Source organism: Lonchura striata, chromosome 28 (assembly GCF_050655825.1).
Source record: "Lonchura striata isolate lonStrDom1 chromosome 28, ASM5065582v1, whole genome shotgun sequence".
NCBI classification, from domain to species: domain Eukaryota; kingdom Metazoa; phylum Chordata; class Aves; order Passeriformes; family Estrildidae; genus Lonchura; species Lonchura striata.
In genome coordinates, this window is record NC_140730.1 from 2668625 (window position 1) to 2690256 (window position 21632).

Here is a 21632-nt window from a genome sequence, read left to right on the forward strand (position 1 = left end):
CGATCCTTGTCCCTATTCCTGTCCCAATTCTCAATCCTTGTCCCCATTCCTGTCCCAATTCCCGATCCTTGCCCCATTCCTGTCCCAATTCTCAATCCTTGTCCCTATTCCTGTCCCAATTCCCGATCCTAGTCCCTATTCCCAATTCTTGTCCCTATTCCTGTCCCAATTCCCGATCCTTGCCCCATTCCTGTCCCAGTTCCCGATCCTTGTCCCATCCCCGGCCCCCCTCAGGCCTTGTCCCCCTCCCGTCCCCCCCGCCCCTCAGGCCCCGCCCCTCAGCGCCCCCCGCTTCGGCGCCTCCGGCGGCGCGGCCCAATCCCGTTATCCCGCCGCTCCACCGCCTCGCTCCTATTGGTCGGATGCTCTGAGCGACGCGCGGCGGAGCCAATGGGCGGCGCGGTGGCGGTCGGGGGCGGGACATCCTGCGTGCCGTGCGGTGCGGGCCGCCCCCGCCGCCTGCCCGGTGCTGCCGCGGCCTGGGCTGGGCCTGCCCGCGCCCGGTGCCCCCCGCGCCCCCCGGTGCCGCCATGCCACACAGCTTCAAACCCGGGGACCTCGTCTTCGCCAAGATGAAGGGCTACCCGCACTGGCCGGCCCGGGTGAGACCGCGGGGCCGCGCCGCGGGGGGACGGAGCGGGAGAGGGGCGGGGGTCCCGGGCCGGGATGGGGGCGGGACCGGGACCGGGAGGGGGGACTCGAGGCAGGATGGGGACGCGCACCGACCCTTGTCCCCGGAGCGGAGGGCTCTGCCGGGATGGAGATGCCATAACGGTACCTGTACCGGGATGGGGATCCCGGACCGGGATGGGGGCACGGTACCGGTTTGGGAGCACGTACCGGGATGGAGATGCCATAACGGGAGCTGTACCGGGACGGGACACCCTGTACCGGGTCGAAGAGCTGGTGCGGGGTTGAACATGCTGTAACGGTACCTGTAGCGGGATAGGAGGGTCGGTACCGGGTGGGGGCCCGGTACCGATGGGTGTCCCGTTCAGGACGGGGGACCCATGTCGGTGTCTGTCACGGCGTGTGAGCCGCTGGTGGCACGAGGGATTTGGCACCAGGGTGGGATTTGGGGTCACATCCCAGCACCTGCACGGGGTTGGAATGTCCCGTACCGGGACGGGGCCCGGTCCCGTGCGGGGTGTCCCGTTCCGGGACGGGAGGTGCCATTCCAGCCCCTCTGCTGGGATGGGGGCCCGGCATGGAATGGGGCGTCCCGTCCCGGAATGGGGGACCCCATGCGAGCCGCTGTGCTGGGGCGAGGGTCCAGCACGGACTCGGAGGTCTGGGATGGGAGCTCAGTGCCGAGATGGCTCCCGGGCTTGCGTCCCTTGTTGGGGACAACGAGGGGACGCTGCGGGTGTGCCACGGGTGGGGGGCTGCTGTCAGCATTCCCAGCGTGGGATCAGCGGGTGCTGCTGCGCTTTGGGGGGTTTTTTTGGGATGCTGGAGCGCCTGGGGAGGGGGACAGCCGGTGCCGCTGGCTGGGCGACAGCGTCGTGCCGCAGTGCTCCTGGAGAGCTGGAGCTGCTTCGGGATCTGCTCAGCTCGGGGGTGCTTGGGGGCTCTGCGGGGTCCCCGGGAGCAGCCGAGGGCGTGGCAGCTTCACGCGGTGCCCTCGGATGGGAAGAGAGCGGGACCGGGGAGCTCAGGGAGCCCAACGCCGCTCGGCTGCGCCTCGCCGTGAGACCCGGGACTGCCGCTCCTGCCCGGACAGCCCCTCTGCTTTAGCTGGCTTGCTTTTTTGGGGAAGGGTCCCTCCAGCCCGAAGACCTCCCCAGCACCCCCTGCGCACCCCGAGGCCCTCCCTGCCCACGGCCCAGCCCGCCCGGAGCACAGAAGACGGGGTGTCCGGCCGGCGGGGCTGCTCCTGCGGCCGGCCTCCACCAGCACGGACCCTGCGGCCGCTCGTCCATCGCCCCCCGCCCGCGCTGCCGGGCCCCGGCCCTGGATCCCGGGGGAGTAGCACAAGGCCCACGTTGCCCACAAGACCTCGGTGCCGGATCCTTCCCGTTACTCTGGTAGAGACCCCGCAGGTGCTCGGATCCGTAGCCAGGGCCCCGTCCGGGTGCTTTCCTGCCGCGCTTGGCTCCAAGCGGGTGCCGGACCCGACGCCGCTTGCCGGGGCTGAGGACGTGTCACCGCTGTCTCTGACCTCCTCGTGCTTTGGGTTTCCTTTCAGATCGATGACATCGCGGACGGCGCCGTGAAACCCCCCCCGAACAAGTACCCCATCTTCTTCTTCGGCACCCACGAGACGTAAGCGCTGCCTCGCTCCCCCCGCCGGGCTCTGCCTCCGCTCCGGCCTCACCTCTGCTTTGTGTCTCTCTCCAGCGCCTTCTTGGGCCCTAAAGATCTCTTCCCTTACGAAAAATATAAAGACAAATATGGGAAACCAAACAAGAGAAAAGGCTTCAACGAGGGCTTGTGGGAAATCCAGAACAACCCCCACGCCAGTTACAGTGCCCCTGCGGTGAGTGTGGGCTGGGCAGGGGATGGGGCTGCAGCCCCTCCGTCCCCCCGAGTCGCTCCTCCTGTCTCTGCTTCTCCTCGCTGCTGTGCCGATTGCTTCCAGCTTCCAGCTTGGCTTCCTTGGGGTGGAATTAGCTCCCCTCTCCTTCCCTGCCCTCTCCCTTCCTCAGGGAGTCTGCTCTCCTCATCTTTCTCCATTGAGAGGTTTCCCTCGGGCTTCCAGGAGCGCTGGAAGTTCCCACTCGCTCGGAGGAAGGTGCTTCTGCCCCATTGTCACGGTTGAACCGGGGTCGTGCTTTGTGCTGCTTGCCCAAAATCATGGAGATTTTCTTGTCAGAGCAAGAACTTGAGGCTTGCTCATCCCTGGCTCCTGGATCTGCTTGTGGACTGTTGGGAAGTCCCCTCCTCCATCCATTCCCAAGGTTCCTGAGCCCTCCAGCAGGATTTGGAGTGGGCCAGGCCTGGGAACAGCTCTTTGTCAGCTTCTCGTGGGGGCATCTCATGACCGTAATTGGGATTCAGTTTATTCCATAAAGGTCATCACAGGAGGCGTCGGCTGCGTAGGCAGTGGGGCTAAAGAGGCAGAGGAAGGTTTTGTAGGGTGGGCAGCAAGGTCGAGGTGGTCCCTGAGGTCAGCAGGTGCAGAGAATGAGCCCCAAGGGCTCATGGCAGGGCACGAGTGAGGATGTGATCTGAGGGGCAGGGACTGGGAAATGGTCCACCCAAAACGGTGGGTGTAGGGTAAGGCGAGGCTGTGGAGGTGCTTGAAAACCTGGAGATTGGTGGTGGTGAGGGAAGCAGCAGCTGCCATGGCCAGGAACCGCTGGGATCTCCCATCAGGGATGAGGGACCCAGCGAGGCTGAGGGTTCACCAGCACCCACTGTGTCCTGTGGGCGAAAGGAGCAGGAGAAGACACTGAAGTTTCCTTGGCTTTGAGACCTGAGTGAAGCCAGGTGCCAGGAGCCAGGTGCCAAGGGTGAGGAGAAGCTTTCCAGCAGCTGGGAGAACCCTGACTCTAGGAGTGCCAGTGCTGCCACACACAGAGGAGCAGCCCAGAAGATGAAGTTGGAGTGTGATGTCCTGTGCGAGGAACCTCCCGATGGGCTGGAGAAACAAGGAGACCTTCAGGGAGCAGGACACAGGAGATCCCACCTGGGAAGAGCACAGTGGCCACCTGGACTCCTTGTGTGGACCTTTCCCATGGGGAAAGTGTGCGAAGAGGGCAAGAGGAAGCCTGATCCAAGTGGAGGCAGAAGGAGAGGCTGAACCCAGCCACCTCGGCTTGTCTGGCGCCGTCAGGGCAAATGAGGGCTGGGCTCTGCTCCCAGCTCCAGGCTGCTCCAGGGATTTGGCAGGGGGTGATGATGGGGGGCAGAGGGCAGCGAGGCAGCAGCACCCCAGGAATGTGTTCTTGGAGTGCTGTGGGAATGGGTGCAGCATTTCCCAGGCAGGGCTGGTGGCGTTGTCCGAGGGATCCGTGCTGGGAGGGGAGGCTGCCCTGCACTGCTCTGCACAGCCAGCTCTGCCCTCCTTCACTCCCCACCCTCAGTGCCCCCTCTCCTGCCCCCCAAAATGCCCCACAGGTCCCCCTAACCCTGCTGTCCTCTTCAGCCCGCCAGCTCCTCCGACAGCGATGTCCCCGAGAACGACCCCATGGCGGGCAGCGACGCCGGGGACGACGAGGACGACTCTGCCATGGCCACGGTCCCCACGGAGAAGGTGGACAGCGAGGAAGACTCTGATCGAGGCAGCGACCACAGTGGGCTCAAGAGGAAATCCTTGGCCATGAAAGTGAGTGTGAGCTGGGGACAGGAGGGTGGCCCAGCCTGGGGACACTGTGGCTCCATCGTGGAGCTCTCCTTGAGCCCACCTCAGCAGAAGGTGGTGGAGAAACCAACTCCCTCTGGATTCTCCAGTGGGAAATGGGGCTCAGCATGGTTTTGGGGGGTCTCACAGCTGTCTCCTGATGCCTGTGGGATGGTGGGGTGGCCAATCGTGGTGGGGTTTGCAGCCTGGAGGAGGATCCAGAGCTGCAGATCTGAGTGCAGGTCTTGGAGGGCCCGTTGGGAAGAGTTGGAGAAGGCCTTCCCAGGAAGCATTTGCTTTCTGCGGTGGATGGAGAAGGAATGGGCTTCTCTCATCTTGTCACCTCTCCTTTGCCAGATGCCAGTGACAAAACGGCCTCGGAAATCCTCCAGTGACTTGGATCAGGGCAGCCCCTCTGTCACAGAAGAGGAGAACTCAGAAACGTCTTCTGAGTCGGAAAAAAACAGTGACCAGGTGAGAGGATTTTGGGATACACTGGCAGGGTGGTGGGGAGAACATCCCTGTGGGAGTGGGCAGAGGCCGAAGGGAAGCTGACTAGCTTGATTCCATGGTGACACTGGTCCACATTTCCTCATATTTCTGTTTTCCTCCAGGATTTCACTCCTGAGAAGAAGCCAGTGGCCCGGGCTCCACGGAGGATGCCTGCAGCAGGGAGGAAGAAGAAGGTAAAGGACCCCTCGTGGGAGGGGGGCTGGAGAGGAGTCAGGGTCTGCACTGTGGGGAGGGGGGAGCTGGGGGTGACAGGGCTGTGCCCCGGGCTGGAGCACCTGGAGGGACCTCACTGATCTCTTGGTGACCTGCTGAGGTGCTGGATGCTGGGCTTCAGAGCTGGGACTGGGGATGTTGCTGGGACTGAGGCAGTGCCACCCCACTGCCAGCCTCCATCCCACCCTGCTCTCTGCCTGCAGAAAGTGGAGTCTGGCTCTGACTCCGACTCCAAAGTGGACTCAGATCTGGAGATGGGCAATGCCACCGTGGACATGACCAAGTCAGACTCGGACTCAGACTCGGATGTGTCGGTGAAAAAGGCACCACGGGGCCGCAAGCCAGGTACCTGGGGCTGCTCCTGCTCCTTCTCCTCCTCCTGCTCCTGTTCCTGCTCCTTCTCCTGCTCCTTCTTCTGCTCCTGCTCCTGCTTCTTCTCCTGATCCTTCTCCTGCTCCTGCTTCTGATCCTTCTCCTGCTCCTTCTGCTCCTTCTCCTTCTCCTGCTCCTGCTTCTGATCCTGCTCCTGCTTCTGCTCCTTCTCCTGCTTCTGCTTCTCCTGCTCCTTCTCCTGCTCCTTCTCCTGCTCCTTCTCCTGCTTCTGCTCCTGCTCCTGCTTCTTCTCCTCCTGTTCCTGTTCCTTCTCCTTCTCCTTCTCCTTCTCCTTCTCCTTCTCCTTCTCCTTCTCCTTCTCCTTCTCCTTCTCCTTCTCCTGCCACCACCTTGAGGTAGGAGTGTGGCAGCTCGGGCATTCCCAAGGCTCTAGGCTCCCATCCCAAATTGTGGGTACATTCTAGACCCCCTCTGTCTCTGCAGCTCAGAGCTGTTTTAACCGAGGATCCTGCAGGGCTCCTGCTGAACATGTCCCTTTTGTCTTGCAGCTGAGAAACCCCCTCCCAAGCCCCGGGGCAGGAAACCGAAGCCCGAGCGTGTCCCCAGCAGCTCCAGCAGTGACAGGTGAGCCCAGCTGGGACACTGCCACCCTTGGGCTGGGCTGGGGGTCACGCAGGGGTCCGAGCCTGCCCTGTCCTGGCAGTGACAGCGACAGCGACGTGGATCGCATCAGCGAGTGGAAGAGGCGGGACGAGGAGCGGCGGCGGGAGCTGGAGGAGAAGAGGAAGAGGGAGCAGGAGGAGGAGATCCGTCGGCTCCGGGAGCAGGAGAAGGAGGAGAAGGAGAAAAGGAAGGAGAAGGCAGAGAAGAGCGAGGAGGTGCACTCGGACTCGGACAGCAGCGCCGAGGATGAAATGGCCAAAAAGGGCCGGAGGGGCCGGGCCAAGGCTCCGTCCTCCTCGGACTCTGAGCTGGAGCAGGAGAAGGAGGTGAGTGTGGAGCTCTGGGGGCCTGGGGGTGGATGGACAACCTGTCACCTCCCTGTCAGCCATCAGGGACCTCCAGGAGTGGCAGGGACCTGCCCTCGTGGTCTTGGGTTAGCCTGCAGCTGCCCACATGGTGTTGCAAGGGTTGTATCCCTGTCTTGGAGTGGGAGCTCCTCCTCTGGCCCAGGGTGCCTCATCCAGCTGTGGGCCTCACATCTGGCACAGGGTGCCCAGAGCAGCTGTGGCTGCTCCATCCCTGGAAGCATCCAAGACCAGTTTGGATGGGGGTTGGAGCACCCTGGGACAGTGGAAGGTGTCCCTGGCCATGACAGGGGTGGGACGGGGTGAGCTTTATGTTCCCTTCCAACCCAAATCATTCCATGATCTCCAAGATCCTCTTCCACCACAGTCTTGGGGTTTGCTCTGCTGTCCCCCTGGATTCTTTGGGAACATGTAGGGTGATGCTGTGCCATGGCAGTGGGGTGGCCACGTGCTGTGGGGTGGCCACGGGTGCCGTTGTGGCGTGGCCGTGGCCCCGTCTGCGCCGCGGCAGGGAGGGCCCTGCCGCTCTCCCTGCATTGTTCTCTCCTCCAAGGTAAAGAAGCCGGCGAAGAAACAGCCCTCGGAGTTGTCAAGGAAACCAAATCAGAAGGAGAAGAGAGGCCGAGCAGAGGAGAAGCCACGGAACAAGTCAGCATCTCCACGTCTCCCTCCCTCCCCTTTCCTCCTGGGAATGGGGCTGTTCCTGCACGGCTCCAGCCCCGGCACCCCGGGGTGGGGATGGGGCTCACGGGGCTGCAGCACCTGCAGAGGGGCTGGGGCTGTTCCTCCCCTCCTCCTGGGCTGAAGGGGCTGGAGGAGCTGTTGGGGGTTACCAGGATGACATTCTGTGGTGTTTTCATTCTCGTGAGGCTTTTCCTGTCTGCATTCCTGGGAAGCTGAGGCAACAGGGAGCTGTGAGCAGGGTGGAGGGGACTTGGATGCTCCAGCCAGTGCCATCCCCCTTGTTAGCCCCATGGTGAGCAGAGGGCTCACCACAACCATCTTCCCTTTTTCCTTCCCTTCACACAGACCTCTGAAAGTGGAACGAGGCCGGAAGAAATCCGACCCGATCCCCGAAAGGAGGATGGAGAAGAAAAAGGGTGAGAGAGCCACTGCTTCCCATCACAGAGGGGAGGAGAGAGAGGGGAGGGCTCCAGGGTTGGTTCCCCCATCCCCTGGGACAGGGAGGAATCGGTGAGGTTGTGCCAGGGCTTTTCCCAGCACTGCTGTGCTCCCAGGATCACTTCCCTGGCATCCCCTCCCTATCTTGGCACACCCCAACCCATCTTCTCCAGTGACACTCCTGGGACTGTGCTCAGCTTTGGACGTGCAGGAGGACACAAACCCCTGCCTGGGAGTGATTCCAGGCCCCGGAGCAGATCCTGGGCTCTGGGAAGGGCCGTGGGCTCTGCTGCTGCCCTGACATCTTGGCCTGTGTCTGTCTCTCTGCTCCAGAGCCCACAGTGGAAGAGAAACTCCAGAAACTTCACAGTGAGATCAAGTTTGCGCTGAAGGTGGATAACCCGGTGAGTGCCGATGGCCTGGGACACCCCTGCTCATCCTTGCCCTGCTGTGACACCTGGGAATGCTCCTCCTCCTCCTTTTGGGGGTGCTGGGAGGCCCCAAGGTGTCCTCGGGGCAGCTCCTGATCCCGCTGCCATCCGTGCAGGACATCAAGCGGTGTCTGAGCGCACTGGAGGAGCTGGGCACGCTCCAGGTCACTTCCCACATCCTCCAGAAGCACACGGACGTGGTGGCCACGCTCAAGAAGGTAGAGCAGAGTGCTGAGCCCTCCCCAGGGCGAGCAGGGAGCCTGCCTGGCCCCAGCTCTAAGGGGGTCCCTCCTCCTGCTCCCCGGGGCAGATCCGGCGCTACAAAGCCAACAAGGACGTGATGGAAAAAGCGGCCGAAGTCTACACCCGGTTGAAGTCGCGTGTGCTGGGACCAAAGATGGAATCCATCCAGAAAGCCAACAAAGCTGGGCCTGAGAAGGACAAGGGGGAGGCAGAGAAGGGCCAGGAGAAGCTGTCGGGAGCGGAGACACGGAATGAGAAGGGGGAAGAGGAGACAAATGCTGGTAACAACATTGCTGAGCATCCCTGAACGTTTCGGGAGCATTCCCTGCCCTGTCTGGGAAGGTCACTGTCCCCTCCTTGGGGCATGGCCCGTGCTGCTGGGGACACAGGACGTGGGGAGGTGGCTGTTGGCCTCGTGGGGGAGGGATCAGCACCTCCAGGCCCTGCTTTGCTGCAGTGCCAGGAGTGGGAAAGGGCTGGATGGGGAATGCAGTGAGGGTAGAGGGCAAACCTCGAGCCCCACACCCAGGCTCTGGGGGCCTCCATGCTGAATTTTGGCTCAGGACAGTTCATCCCTGCCAGCCTGAGCTCTGGTCCAGGCACGAGGGAATGTGGAGATGTCCTTGGACACTGGCTCAGGCTCTTGCACAGGGAGTGGTGACTGGGATCTTCCATCCTCGGAGCCAGGTCTCTGCCTGGGGCCATCCTGGTGGTGCTGCAAGAGCCTTCCCAGAGGAACTGGCAGGGAAAATCCACCCTGATGGTGTCTCTGGGCTGGGGGTGGAGGTTTTGGGGCCCTTCTTGCAGCTGTGGGGGTCAGGCCAGTACAGCTGGGGTCCCCTCAGGCTTGGCTGCATGTCCATGGATCCTCAGTCCATGAGGGTCAGGATGGATGAGGGGGTCCAAGAACCTGAACTTTTCTCTCTTCCCTTCAGACCTGTCAGGTCCTGTGAATGGTGAATCCCTGTCCCAAAAGTCAGAGGGCACAGAGGAGAAGGAGAAGAGCCAAGGGCCAGGAGCTGGGGAGCTGGAGGCATCCACAGAGGAGCCCCACAACAAGTGAGTGTGGGGAGCAGAGCTGGGCTCTGCAGGGATGATTCGGGGACATCCTGTGAGTTGTGAAAGGATTTTCCCAGCTTGGGAAGGAGCTGGAATGTGGGAGAGGAGCCAGGAGAGGCAGAGGGGCGGGGGCTGAGCTCTCCCTGCCCCTGCTCTCCCCCAGCAGTGTCCAGGACTATCCCAAGGCCGGGCTGGAGCGAGCTCGCGGGGAGTCGGAGGCTGCGGATGAGGAGGAGGAGGAGGAAGAGAGCTGAGGAAGCAGCTCCCACCTGGAGGAGGAGGAGGAGGAGGAGGAGAGGCTGTGAAGGGAGAGCAGCCTCTGCCTCATCCCCTGCCTGAGTCACTTCACTAAGCCCCACCGTAGCCGATGTCCTTGGTCTTGTCCCGTGTCCCATCCCTGCGGAGGCAGCACCCGCGGGGGGGCTGTGCTGGTGTCTGTATTTGTCCCCCTGTCCCCTCCCCTCCCCCCTCAGTTTTTAATTTTTGTTTTGTTTTGTTTTTTTTTCCCCTCCTACCTAATTTCTTGTGATTTCAACCGACATGAAATGAATATAAAGGGTTTTCTAATGAAAAGCAGAAGGAACCCCAGTGTCTCTTTCTTGAGGCATCTCGGTTTGGGAGGAGGGGGAAGACCTTAACCCCCTGCCCAGGGTCAGGGCTGGAAAACACCCATGGGTCCCCAAATTCCCTCTGACCGAGCTCACGCACTCAGGGGCTGCTCCAAACCCCTTTCCCCACCATCACAATCCTCTCTCCATCCACAGGCAGCTGCTGGAGCCAAACCCCTCCACCCCCAGGGGCAGCAGCAGGGCTGGGCACCAACTTCTTGGGGTAAAATAAGGGTAAAAAGGGTGTGTTCTCTCCTGACTGTGCCAGGAGCGACCCTGGCACCATCCTGCCCGTGCTGGGCAGCAGCTCAGTGCTGGTCTCGGCTCTGTTGCAACGCTCCAGAGCTTTTGTCCGTGTCCAATAAAGAACTCCCGGCTCCACCCGGCGCCGCCTGCTCTTTGTGCCCGACCCCCGGGGGAGGATGCCCCGACCCCTCCTCCTGCAGGCTGCACGAAATCTGCCCTGGGGACAGTTTGCTTTTTCTTTTTCCAGGACGGTTTTCATGCTCGATCCGTAAACAAGACCCAAATAAAGCCCAAAGCACCCCGAGTGCCTCTTGCCCAACTGCTGGGGAGGTCCTCCCAAGGACCCCATTCCTGATCCCACTGCCAGGTCCTCTCCTCCCACCCCTGCTCCCACGGGGGCTGAGGGGGTGTCCGGGGAATGGGGGCTCAGGACATGGGGGTCCCCAGGTCTTGGGGAAGGAGCTGTTCCTCCAGAGCCCAAGTCCCATCTCCCACACCCCCAAAGAAACCTCAATCCAGTGCAAAACTAACCAGTTTATTGTTTCTTGTGCTGTTTTGGGCTTACAAGGGTGGGAGTTTGAAGGCACTGAGGACATGGGGGACCCCCAACAGGCACTTGGGGCACACAACTGCAGCTCCCCAGCAAGGGGACAAGGGACAGAGCTGGGACAGGCAGCGGGGTCCCCACAGAGGCACAAGGTGAGGTGTGAGGGGGGAGTTTAGCAAAGCTTTAACGAGGCCTTTTTGGCAGAGGGGAGGGGGGAAGCAGCTCAGAATTGCTACTCCATCTCCACGGGGCGCTTGCCCGAGGGGGCGAAGGGTCCCACCAGCCACGTCAAGGGGGTGTTGAAGGCCACACGTTCCACCAGCTCGTCCATCAGCTGCCGGGCTTTGGCGGCGTGGCCGCGGGCCCGGGCCAGCACGGGCCCCGTCACGTCCTGCAGGGAGGTGACGGAGGCCAGCGCTGCCCGCAGCTCCTCCACGTTGTGCCGGACCTGCCCCGCCGTGTCCTGCACGGTGGCGGGGAGGCCCTGCAGGCTGGACACCAAGGGCTGGCAGGAGCTCTGCAGCTGCTGGCTCAAGCCCTGCAGCATGCTCAGCGTGCCCGACTCCACCGCCTGCATGGGGGGACACGGGGTGAGGGCTGGGGGACACCCCGGTGTCCCTGACACCCTGGGGACACCCTGCCCTGCTCCTACCTCCGGTGGCACCTGGTCCTTGCCACCTCCCGGCTGCTTCTTGCTCCACTCCAGCCACAGCTGCTGCAACTTCTCCTGCCCGCCCTGCAGCCTCTGATCCACGCCCTGCCTCAGTTGCTCCACCTGGGAGAGGGGCACAGCCCAGCTGGGTGGAGGAGGCACCGGGGCCACACCTCAGGGTGGCACAGGGGGTGCGGGGCTGGGTCCTACCAGGTCGAGGGTGCGCTGGAGCTGGGCCAGCAGGTCCTGGCTGCTCTGGCGGGCGCTCTGCAGTTTGGCCAGGGAGTGCTGGAGCGCTCGGTGCTGCACCTTGGTGGAGAGGGAGCCCAGGCGCACGAAGTAGCTCTGCTGCTGCCTCTGCTGCTCCGGCTCGAAGCCCTCCACGGCCGTGGCCAGCTTGGCTGTGGGACAGGAGCTGCTCAGGGGGTCCCAGCACCACCATCACCACCCCACAGAGCCCCTCCTGCTCTGCCCACCCTCTCTGGAGGGTTGGGACCAGCTGCTCACCCAGTTCCTCATCCGTCATGGGCAGGTAATGATCCACCAGCTCCTCGGACTTGCCCAGCACGGAGCCCACCCCGCTGGTCACCATCTGGCCCACGGTGCTAACGCCGCTGCTGACCGCAGACCTGGTCAGCTCCACACCACCCTGCACTGCCCCTCTGGTCATGTCCATCACACCAGTCACTCGGCTGCTCACGGCGTCCTTGGCCCCGGCCACGGTGCTGGACACTGCATCCTTGGCTCCGGCCACCTTGCTGGACACTGCATCCTTGGCTCCGGCCACAGTGCTGGACACTGCATCCTTGGCTCCGGCCACAGTGCTGGACACTGCATCCTTGGCCCCAGCCACAGTGCTGGACACTGCATCCTTGGCTCCGGCCACAGTGCTGGACACTGCATCTTTGGCTCCAGCCACAGTGCTGGACACTGCATCTTTGGCCCCGGCCACGGTGCTGGTCAGCACATCCCTGGCCCCTGTCACCGTGGAGGTCACCAGCAGTTTGGTGTCCGAGATGATCTGGTGGACACACAAACTCTGTTAAGCACTGGGGAAGCTCTGAATGTTCTGCCCACCCCACCCAGCCCACCCCGGTACCTTCTGGGGGGGCTGCTGCAGGATGGGCAGCTTCTCCTCCAGCTTGTCCAGCCCTTTGCAGGCCAATTCGTTGGCGGTGGAAACTGGAGGTGTGAAAATAGGTGGGTTTAGCACCCTGCTGCCTTGCAGGAGCTCTGCGAGGGCCGATTTCCCATCACCCCAAAATTCAGGGGGTGCTGCCCCTACATCTTTCAGCTTCTCCAGCCGTTTATTCCTCAGCCATACGAACCAGAGACAAAAAACCAGACCGTCCCTCCCCGGGCTCCTCACGAGAGCTCGGTGAGAGCCGGGTTTGGGGTGCCCCAGCCCCGTGGGGTGCTGTCCCCCATCCCTGCACTCACTCTGGGGCTCCAGCCGGGTGAGGAGGGGCTGGGCCCCGCTCACCGCTGCCGCTGTCAGCGTCCTCACGCCCTTCTCGGCCGCATCGCAGACGGAGCGCACGTAGGGGTGGCTCTCCTTGGTGCACGAGTAGGCGGAGGACACCATGTCGTAAGCAGAGCTCACCAGGGGCAGGTTGGCCACGCGTGTCCCGATGTTCTGCAGGCCAGAAGGGCTCAGGGTGAGCGTGGCACTGAGGGACTCCCAAACCTCACCGGGAATGGAGCGTGTTGTGCGCCCCCAACACGCCGGGGATGGTTTTGGGGTGCTCCCGTGGCTCTCCAAGCCCATTGCAGGGTGGGATAACCCCGTCTGCAAGCTGGGACCCCGTGGATCGCCCCCACATTCCCCGCACTGACCTGCTGCTCCTCCACCTTGGGCTGCTCTGGCGTGGGCTCGCTGGAGGCCATGGTGGGGCTGGGGGCACAGGTCGGGACCGTGAGTGGGGCCCGGAGGACCCCGGGTTACCCCTCCCGGAACGGGGCAGCTCCCACGCGGCTGGAAAAACCCGGGACAGGGGGGCCCGGGCCCGGGCCCGGGATTGGGATAACAGGCGGGACCGGGACCGGGACCAGGATCGGGATCACAGGCGGGACCGGGACCGGGATTGGGATCATAGGCGGGACCGGGACCGGGATTGGGATCACAGGCGGGACCGGGACCGGGATTGGGATCACAGGCGGGACCGGGACCGGGACCGGGATTGGGATCACAGGCGGGATCGGGACCGGGATCGGGATCAGGATCACAGGCGGGACCGGGACCGGGACCAGGATCATAGGCGGGACCGGGACCGGGATCACAGGCGGGATCGGGACCGGGATTGGGATCACAGGCGGGACCGGGACCGGGATCGGGATCAGGATCACAGGCGGGACCGGGACCGGGACCAGGATCATAGGCAGGACCGGGACCGGGATCACAGGCGGGACCGGGACCAGGATCGGGATCACAGGCGGGACCGGGACGGGATCACAGGCGGGACCGGGACCGGGATTGGGATCACAGGCGGGACCGGGACCGGGATCGGGATCAGGATCACAGGCGGGATCGGGAGCGGGATCGGGATCACAGGCGGGATCGGGACCGGGACCGGGATCGCTATCGGGAGTAGGATTGCGAGCGAGACCGGGACCGGGACCGCCATCGAGTACAGGACCGGGATCGCGATCGGAACCGGGATCCAATCGGGATCGGAACCGGGATCGCGGACCGGCCCCGGATCGTGCTCACCGCTGGCGGCTGGGGTCGGCTCTGCTCCGCTCGGTTCGGCTCCGGGCTCGCCCCGCTCCTCCCCGCCGCCCTTTATACCCCGGAGCCCGCCCCGAGCGCATGTGACCGGAGCCGCCCAGCGGGGCCGGCCCGGGGCGCCCCGGGAGCAGCGACCGGCGGGGAGCGCGGGGCCGGGAGGCAGCGAACCCCCGGGAACGGCCTGCACCGAGACCCCCGCCCGGCACCGGATCCGCCGGGACTGGGCTGCACTGAGCCCCCGGACCCCGTTCCTCGGTCGGTGCTCCACTGACCCCCCCCCCGCCCGGTACCGGATCCCCCGGGACTGGGCTGCACTGAGCCCCCGGACCCCGTTCCTCGGTCGGTGCTCCACTGACCCCCCCCGCTCCCCGGTACCGGATCCCCCGGGACTGGGCTGCACTGAGCCCCCGGAGCCCGTTCCTCGGTTGGTGCTCCACTGACCCCCCCCCGCTCCCGGTACCGGATCCCCCGGGACTGGGCTGCACTGAGCCCCCGGACCCCGTTCCTCGGTCGGTGCTCCACTGACCCCCCCCGCTCCCGGTACCGGATCCCCCGGGACCCCGTTCCTCGGTCGGTGCTGCACTGACCCCCCCCGCTCCCGGTACCGGATCCCCCGGGACTGGGCTGCACTGAGCCCCGGGACCCCGTTCCTCGGTCGGTGTTGCACTGACCCCCCCCGCTCCCGGTACCGGATCCCCCGGGACTGGGCTGCACTGAGCCTCCCCGGACCCCGTTCCTCGGTCGGTGCTCCACTGACCCCCCCGCTCCCGGTACCGGATCCCCCGGGACTGGGCTGCACTGAGCCTCCCCGGACCCCGTTCCTCGGTCGGTGCTGCACTGAGACCCGCTCCCCGGTACCGGATCCACCGGGACCCCGTTCCTCGGTCGGTGCTGCACTGAGCGCCGCTCCCCGGTACCGGATCCCCCGGGACCCCATTCCTCGCTCGGTGCTGCCCTGACCCCCCCCGCTCCCGGTACCGGATCCCCCGGGACTGGGCTGCACTGAGCCTCCCCGGACCCCGTTCCTCGGTCGGTGCTCCACTGACCCCCCCGCTCCCGGTACCGGATCCCCCGGGACTGGGCTGCACTGAGCCTCCCCGGACCCCGTTCCTCGGTCGGTGCTCCACTGACCCCCCCGCTCCCGGTACCGGATCCCCCGGGACTGGGCTGCACTGAGCCTCCCCGGACCCCGTTCCTCGGTCGGTGCTGCCCTGACCCCCCCGCTCCCCGGTACCGGATCCCCCGGGACTGGGCTGCACTGAGCCCCGGGACCCCGTTCCTCGGTCGGTGCTGCACTGAGCGCCGCTCCCCGGTACCGGATCCCCCGGGACCCCATTCCTCGCTCGGTGCTGCCCTGACCCCCCCCGCTCCCCGGTACCGGATCCCCCGGTACCGAGCTGCACTGACGCCCCTTGCGCACCGGACGCTCCCGGGACCGCTCTACACCGACGCGACTCGCCGGGATCCGGCTGCGGTGACCCCCCCAGCCCAGAATTAAGGACCCGCCGCCCTTCCCGGGCACCGATCCCCCCACCCCGACCCTCCCAGGCACGGGGGTCCCGGTGTTCCCCGCACCTGGCCCGGTGGAGGCGGTGGAAGCGGTCCCGGGGGGTTCGGGCGGCAGAGGCCGGGCGGTTCTGGGGTGCCCGGTGTCACCCCAGCTGTGACCACGCTGCGCTTTGTGACGTCGGGGGAACCCCGGGGCGTGCCCAGCCCCTCCGCTGTGACAACTGGGACAAAGTTCAGTGCCACACGGCTGGGGGGTCACAGTCCAGGTGTCCTGGCACCCTGTGGCACCTTTCTCCCAGTACCCCATGGAATCCCGTCCCACTGTGTGCCACTGGCACCCCCTTGTTGAGCCCCCCTCGGGGGTGCCCCCGGGGTGGCTCTGCCACAGCGCTGCAGGCTCTGAGTAATTTTAAGGCCAAAAAAGTTGTTTTTTTCCTCTTTAAACTGGTTTGAAGCTGTTAAGACACGAAATTCCAGCATTCCAGGGGCTTAGGGCAGCCCTGGATCCCACACAGGCTCACACGGCGTCCTCCACGTGCCACCATCCCCACAGGAGTCCCCGGCCGTGACACTGGGGTGCCATGCTGGGCCACCGCGTCCATCCATCATCCCCCCATTCCCGGTGGGACTGGGGGTCGCAGCTCCGGGTGGGTGGCCCCGGTGGCTCAGCGCCGGCTGCAGACCCGGGGGGCAGCAGGCGCCTGGTGCGTCCCCCCAACGATGACAGAGCCCTCCCACTTGGACATATCCACGGGGGCATCCTCCGGGTACTCCACCAGCGCGGGGGCGAAAGGTCCCATGAGCCAGGGCAGGGGCGTGTGCTGCCCCACGTGCTCCAGCAGCCCCTCCAGGCTCAGCTGTGCCCGCGTCACGGCGTCCCGGCTCTGTGCCAGCACCAGGCCCGACAGGTCCTGGAAGGAGTGGGCGCTGGCCAGGGAAGCCTGGACACCCTCCACGCCGTGCCAGATGTGTCCCGCCGTCTCCTGCACGCTGCTGGGGAATGCCCGGGCACCGGTGGCCAGGTGGGAGCAGGCGGAGTGGAGCTGGTGCAGGAGCCCGTGGAGCATGGCCAGAGTCCGAGCCTCCACCTGTGGGGTGGGCAGCGGGCAGCGGGGGCTGGGGGTGATGGATCCCACCCCCCCATGGATGGACCCACAGCTGCTGTTCCACCCCTGCTCCAGGTGGCACCACCCCAGGTGTCCCCTTGCCATGTGTCCCCACCTCAAGAGACTCAATGGCTGCTGTGCCCACCCTCCCCAGCTGGAGCCATCTGTCCCCCACGGTCCCTCCACCCCGTACCTCGTTGTCCTCCATGGGCACCGCATCCTGCTGGCTCCACTCCAGCCACAGGTGGTGCAGGTGCTCCCGGGTGCTGTGCCAGGGCCCGTCCGTGCCCTGCTGCCCCTCCTCGATCTGGGGGGAGGTTCAGCCAGGTGGAGACACACCCTGGGGGTGCCTGGGGCCACCACGGGGCTGGCACCGTCCCTGCCCCATCCTTACCAGCCGGATGACGTGGTGGAGCTGGGCCAGGAGCCGCTGGGCACGGAGCCGTGCCCGCTGCAGGTCCCCCAGCGAGCGCCGCAGGGCCCGGTGTGGCAGCCGGGCTGACAGGGAGCCCACGCGGACAAAGTAGCTCTGCCACCGCCTGTGCCGCTCCTGCGTGGCCACCTCCGTGCCCCTGGTCACCTTCGTGCCCCTGGTCACCTCCGTGCCCGTGGCCACCTTCGTGCCCCTGGCCACCTCCGTGCCCCTGGTCACCTCTGTGCCTGTGGCCACCTCTGTGCCCATGGCCACCTCCGTGCCCGTGGTCACCTTCGTGCCTGTGATCACCTCCGTGCCCCTGGTCACCTCCGTGCCCATGGTCATCTCCTTGCCCTTGGTCACCTCCGTGCCCCTGGTCACCTCCGTGCCCCTGGTCACCTTCGTGCCTGTGATCACCTCCATGCCCTCCGTGCCCCTGGTCATCTCCGTGCCCGTGGTCACCTTTGTGCCCGTGATCACCTCCATGCCCGTGGTCATCTCCATGCCCCTGGTCATCTCCGTGCCCCTGGTCACCTCCGTGCCCGTGGTCATCTCCGTGCCCTTGGTCACCTCCGTGCCTGTTGTTGCCGCTGTGGGACCGGGGTGAGGGCAGCGTGGCTGGGCCATCCTGTGCTGGGCACTGAAGCCCAGCGTGGGCACCCACAGGATGCTTGGCCACCAGCTCGTGTGGAGATGCCACCTTAAACCAGGTGGCCTCTGAGGTCACTTGAGCTGCGACATTGAGCTCTGCCTGATGTTACCCAGTGCCAAGCTATAAATACCCGGGCGGGCACACGGGACTATATTTGCTTTTGGATTTCCAGGTGAGAGTTCACCCAGTGCCATCCCCGTCCTTCAGGCAGGGCCTGTCCCCTGCGTGGGCTCACGGTGACCTCAGTGCTCTGGCACCGCTGCGGGGCCACCGTGTACAGCCAACGCCAAGACCGAGCACCAGGGTGAGGGTGTCAGGAAGGGCTTGGCACCCCGAGATTTGGGAGATGGTGGGCTGTCACAGTGAGCTCATTGGCACTCTGTGCCCCCTTCCCCGGGACCCTGTGGCTCTGATCAGATAACCCTGGACCCTCCTTCCTGCCCCAAAGGGAGAGCCAGGGAAGCCCACCCTGCCCAAAATCTGTACAGACCCCTGACATTTCCTGTTTGTTCTCTTTTCCCCGCTCTCCACATGGACATCACAGAATAAAGAGAGCTGCACCAACATATCTGGGGTAAGAGCCTCTTTTGGGAATCTTTGCCATCTCCTGACATTCCTCCCCTCACAGCCTGCTTACCTCTGGGCTAGCCTGATATTCAGGGGGCTGTGCGAGGAGGGGAACATCAGTGGGCACTCACCCAGCTCCTCATCTGCTGCGGGGAGGTACCGATCCAGCAGCTCCTCGGATTTGCCCAGCACGGCGTCCACGCCCGTGGCCAGCAGCCGCCCCACGCGGGTGCCCGCCACGGCGCCGAGTGCCACACGCGTCCTGGCCAGCGCCCTGCTCACCGTGCACGACAGCAGCTCCCGCGTCCCGGCCACCACCTGCCAGGGCACGGCGCGAGGACAGCTTGGTCCCGCTGCTCGCCCGGCGCCGGAGCCCTGCCCGTGCCCCCCCCGGCTGGCGTTACCCTCTCGGGGGGCTGCTGCAGGATGGGCAGCTTCTCCTCCAGCTTGTCCAGCCCTTTGCAGGCCAATTCGTTGGCGGTGGAAACTGGAGGTGTGAAAATAGGTGGGTTTAGCACCCTGCTGCCTTGCAGGAGCTCTGCTAGGGCAGGGGTTTGGGCTCCCCCAAAACTTGTGGGGTGTTTCCCCTCCGACCCTCCAGCTTCTCCAGCCCTTTATTCATTGACACAAACTGATTTGTGATACTGTGCAACCGGATCATCCCTCTCCTGGCTCCTCAGCAGAGCAGGAATTGGGGTGCCCCATCCCCGTGGGGTGCTGTCCCCCGTCCCTGCACTCACTCTGGGGCTCCAGGCGGGTGAGGAGGGGCTGGGCCCGGCTGGCTGCCGCCGCTGTCAGCGCTCTCAGCGTCCTCACGCCCTTCTCGGCCGCGTGGCACACGGGGCGCACGCAGGGGAGCCTCTCCTTGCTGCGGCCGTAGGCCGAGGCCACAGCCCCGCGGGCACAGCTCACCAGGGGCAGGCTGGCCACGCGGCTCACCACGCTCTGAGGGTGGGGGACAATAAGATGGGGTCCACCCACAGCCCCCCCCAAACCTTCCATGCGCCCCTACCTGAATCTCTGGCCGGCTCTCAGGCGGCACCACCGCGTTTTCGGCCGACATGGCAGCAGCGGTGGCTGCAGGGGGAAGAGGGAGATTTTGGGGTGCCGTGGGTGGGTGAGACTGGTGGGGACACCCTGGGGGTTACACCACCGGCACCCCCCAGCCCCTGTTCCATGAGGGCTGAGGGGCACCAGCTCACGCCCCGAGTGGGAGCGGCTGGCGGGTTCTGAGGGGTTCTCGGCGGGGTTATGAGGGGTCTGAAAGGGGTTTTGGGATGGGGTTGTCCTTCTTCCCTGCCAGGAAATGGGGGGACTGGGTCCCCTCAACTCCTCTTGGACCCCTCTACCCACTCTGGGATCCCCACGCCCCTTTTGGGGCCAGGGAGGAGTTTTTGGGTGATTCAGCTGAAGCCACACCGGACACTCCTCTGTCGCAATCCTGCGCTGGGGACGTGCCGCTCGTCACCGCCGCCTCGGCCGGGGCAGCCCCCGGAGCCCGCAGGGAACCGAGCCGCGGCAGCTCCCCCGGACCCCGGCATCCCCGGACCCCGGCACCCCCGGACCCCGGCAGCGCCCCCGGACCCCGGCACCCCCGAACCCCGGCACCCCCGAACCCCGGCACCCCCGGACCCCGGCATCCCCGGACCCAGGCACCCCCGGACCCCGGCACCCCCGAACCCCGGCACCCCCGAACCCCGGCACCCCCGGACCCCGGCATCCCCGGACCCAGGCACCCCCGGACCCCGGCACCCCCGAACCCCGGCACCCCCGGACCCCGGCACCCCCGGACCCCGGCATCCCCGGATCCCGGCATCCGCGAACCCCGGCTCCCCCGGACCCCGGCATCCCCGGACCCCGGCACCCCCGGACCCCGGCACCCCCCGAACCCCGGCACCCCCGTACCCCGGCATCCCCGGACCCCGGCATCCCCGAACCCCGGCACCCCCGTACCCCGGCAGCCCCCCTGACCCCCCAGCATCCCCTCTGCCCTTTGGGGTCTCCCGTGGCACCCCCAGCCTGGCCCTGTGCTCTCCGGGGGACGAGTTCTGGGGGGATTCGGGGACTTCAGGCAGGTCCCCGCGGGGGACAGGTCCCCTTGGGACCCTGGGTTTGTTCCCTTGCGTTTCTGGGGGTGCCCCTCTTGTGTCCCTGGGGTGTTCCGGGCACCTGGGGACTCCTGACCTCCGGAGGCCCCCGGGGACATCCGGACTCCCCCGGGGACCACCTGGAGCCCCCCCGGAGCCTTTCTGGAGCCTGCCGGGCCGCCCCCGGCCCCGTTTCGCGCCCTCGCGGTCCCGCCGAGCCCCGGGCCCGGTACTCACGGGGTGGGGGTTGGGCTTCTGCCGCGACCCCCGGGCCCGACCGCGACCCCGCGCCCCGCCCGGCCCGGCCCGCGGGGAGCGGCAGGAGCCAATCAGAGAAGGGGCGGGGCAGGAGAGCAGCCAATCAGGGGCGAGGGGCGTGGTCAGGGGGCGTGGCTTGGGCTGGGGCGCGGGGTCCGGGGACAGCGAGGGGACAGAGAGGGGACAGCGAGGGGACAGTGAGGGGACAGCGAGGGGACAGAGAGGGGACAGGGGGGAACGGGGGGGGACAAAGGGGGGACAGAGAGGGGAGAACGAGGGGACAGCGAGGGGAGAACGAGAGGACAACGGGGGAACAGCGAGGGGACAAGGGGGGGACAACGGGGGGACAGAGAGGGGACAGCGAGGGGACAGAGAGGGGACGGGGGGGGACAGCGAGGGGACAGAGAGGGGACAGGGGGGAACGGGGGGGGACAAAGGGGGGACAGAGAGGGGAGAATGAGGGGACAGCGAGGGGAGAACGAGAGGACAACGGGGGAACAGCGGGGGGACAGCGAGGGGACGGGGGGGGACAGCGAGGGGACAGGGGGGAACGGGGGGGGACAAAGGGGGGACAGAGAGGGGAGAACGAGGGGACAACGGGGGAACAGCGAGGGGACAGCGGGGGGACAGCGAGGGGAGAACGAGAGGACAACGGGGGAACAGCGAGGGGACAGCGGGGGGACAGCGAGGGGACAGAACCCCCCAGCCCCCGGTCACCTCTCACGTGTCCCCCCGCCGAGGGACCCCGTGGCCGGTGTTCCACCCCCGCTCCCGGTGTATCCACCGCCGTTATCGCCACCCCCGGTGTCCCCTCCGCAGGTGTCCCCTCGCCACGTGTGTCCTTGCCGCTTGTTTCCCCCATCAAGGGACACAATGGCCGCTGTCCCCACCCGCTCCAGGTGTCCCCATCCCAGCGGAACCAACTCCAGGAGACGCGATAGCCGCCAGCCCAAGTGTCCCCACACCAGATGTCCCCACCCTTGGTGTCCCCACGCCAGATGTCCCCACCCATGGCGTCCTCAGCCCCAAG

General features: G+C 65.7%; 3 protein-coding genes across 11 annotated transcripts; 1 reads left to right on the forward strand and 2 right to left on the reverse strand.

Annotated features, from left to right (window-relative positions):
* The first annotated feature begins 417 nt into the window (after positions 1 to 417).
* Positions 418 to 10216, forward strand: HDGFL2 (HDGF like 2). 6 transcript variants are annotated; one of them, XM_021544047.4, is made up of 16 exons: positions 418 to 602; positions 2189 to 2265; positions 2341 to 2479; positions 4091 to 4270; positions 4643 to 4759; positions 4900 to 4971; positions 5215 to 5356; positions 5893 to 5968; positions 6048 to 6333; positions 6926 to 7020; positions 7402 to 7472; positions 7828 to 7898; positions 8042 to 8143; positions 8236 to 8449; positions 9104 to 9227; positions 9391 to 10216. In XM_021544047.4, the coding sequence occupies exons 1-16, from the start codon at positions 531 to 533 to the stop codon at positions 9479 to 9481; spliced, it is 1929 nt and encodes a 642-aa protein (XP_021399722.1). In that variant the 5' UTR covers positions 418 to 530; the 3' UTR covers positions 9482 to 10216. The 6 variants fall into 6 exon arrangements, with proteins under 6 accessions (XP_021399722.1, XP_021399723.1, XP_021399724.1 ...); XM_021544048.4 differs by having other exon boundaries at positions 9394 to 10216; XM_085562351.1 differs by lacking the exon at positions 418 to 602 and adding an exon at positions 671 to 774.
* Positions 10217 to 10600: 384 nt separating this feature from the next.
* On the reverse strand, positions 10601 to 14039 carry LOC110477888 (perilipin-3). Of its 3 annotated transcripts, none has more exons than XM_085562372.1 (9): positions 13991 to 14039; positions 13117 to 13174; positions 12721 to 12916; positions 12380 to 12462; positions 12167 to 12301; positions 11788 to 12034; positions 11491 to 11681; positions 11281 to 11403; positions 10601 to 11199 (listed from the first exon to the last, which is right to left on the reverse strand). In XM_085562372.1, exons 2-9 carry the CDS (start codon positions 13165 to 13167, stop codon positions 10861 to 10863), a joined length of 1365 nt encoding a protein of 454 aa, XP_085418498.1. In that variant the 5' UTR covers positions 13168 to 13174; positions 13991 to 14039; the 3' UTR covers positions 10601 to 10860. The 3 variants fall into 3 exon arrangements, with proteins under 3 accessions (XP_085418498.1, XP_085418497.1, XP_021399735.3); XM_085562371.1 differs by having other exon boundaries at positions 12134 to 12301; XM_021544060.3 differs by having other exon boundaries at positions 11788 to 12301.
* Positions 14040 to 15940: 1901 nt separating this feature from the next.
* On the reverse strand, positions 15941 to 20651 carry LOC110477877 (perilipin-3). Of its 2 annotated transcripts, XM_085562367.1 has the most exons (8): positions 20582 to 20651; positions 19270 to 19334; positions 18998 to 19202; positions 18662 to 18744; positions 18389 to 18575; positions 17018 to 17628; positions 16817 to 16930; positions 15941 to 16605 (listed from the first exon to the last, which is right to left on the reverse strand). In XM_085562367.1, the coding sequence occupies exons 2-8, from the start codon at positions 19318 to 19320 to the stop codon at positions 16183 to 16185; spliced, it is 1674 nt and encodes a 557-aa protein (XP_085418493.1). In that variant the 5' UTR covers positions 19321 to 19334; positions 20582 to 20651; the 3' UTR covers positions 15941 to 16182. The 2 variants fall into 2 exon arrangements, with proteins under 2 accessions (XP_085418493.1, XP_085418492.1); XM_085562366.1 differs by having other exon boundaries at positions 15941 to 16930; positions 20582 to 20649.
* Between the last annotated feature and the right edge of the window lie 981 nt (positions 20652 to 21632).

Bases quoted from the DNA above. Each gene is read 5' to 3' on its own strand.
- HDGFL2 (XM_021544047.4), top strand. From the start codon at position 531: ATGCCACACAGCTTCAAACCCGGGGACCTCGTCTTCGCCAAGATGAAG. The intron at 6,334-6,925 runs GTGAGTGTGGAG...CTCTCCTCCAAG, and splicing joins AGCTGGAGCAGGAGAAGGAG to GTAAAGAAGCCGGCGAAGAA. The intron at 7,899-8,041 runs GTGAGTGCCGAT...CCATCCGTGCAG, and splicing joins CGCTGAAGGTGGATAACCCG to GACATCAAGCGGTGTCTGAG.
- LOC110477888 (XM_021544060.3), bottom strand. From the start codon at position 13,167: ATGGCCTCCAGCGAGCCCACGCCAGAGCAGCCCAAGGTGGAGGAGCAG. The intron at 12,917-13,116 runs GTCAGTGCGGGG...TCTGGCCTGCAG, and splicing joins CCAAGGTGGAGGAGCAGCAG to AACATCGGGACACGCGTGGC. The intron at 11,404-11,490 runs GTAGGACCCAGC...CCCCTCTCCCAG, and splicing joins TCCAGCGCACCCTCGACCTG to GTGGAGCAACTGAGGCAGGG.
- LOC110477877 (XM_085562366.1), bottom strand. From the start codon at position 19,320: ATGTCGGCCGAAAACGCGGTGGTGCCGCCTGAGAGCCGGCCAGAGATT. The intron at 19,203-19,269 runs GTAGGGGCGCAT...CCCCACCCTCAG, and splicing joins AGAGCCGGCCAGAGATTCAG to AGCGTGGTGAGCCGCGTGGC. The intron at 18,576-18,661 runs GTAACGCCAGCC...GTGCCCTGGCAG, and splicing joins TGCAGCAGCCCCCCGAGAGG to GTGGTGGCCGGGACGCGGGA.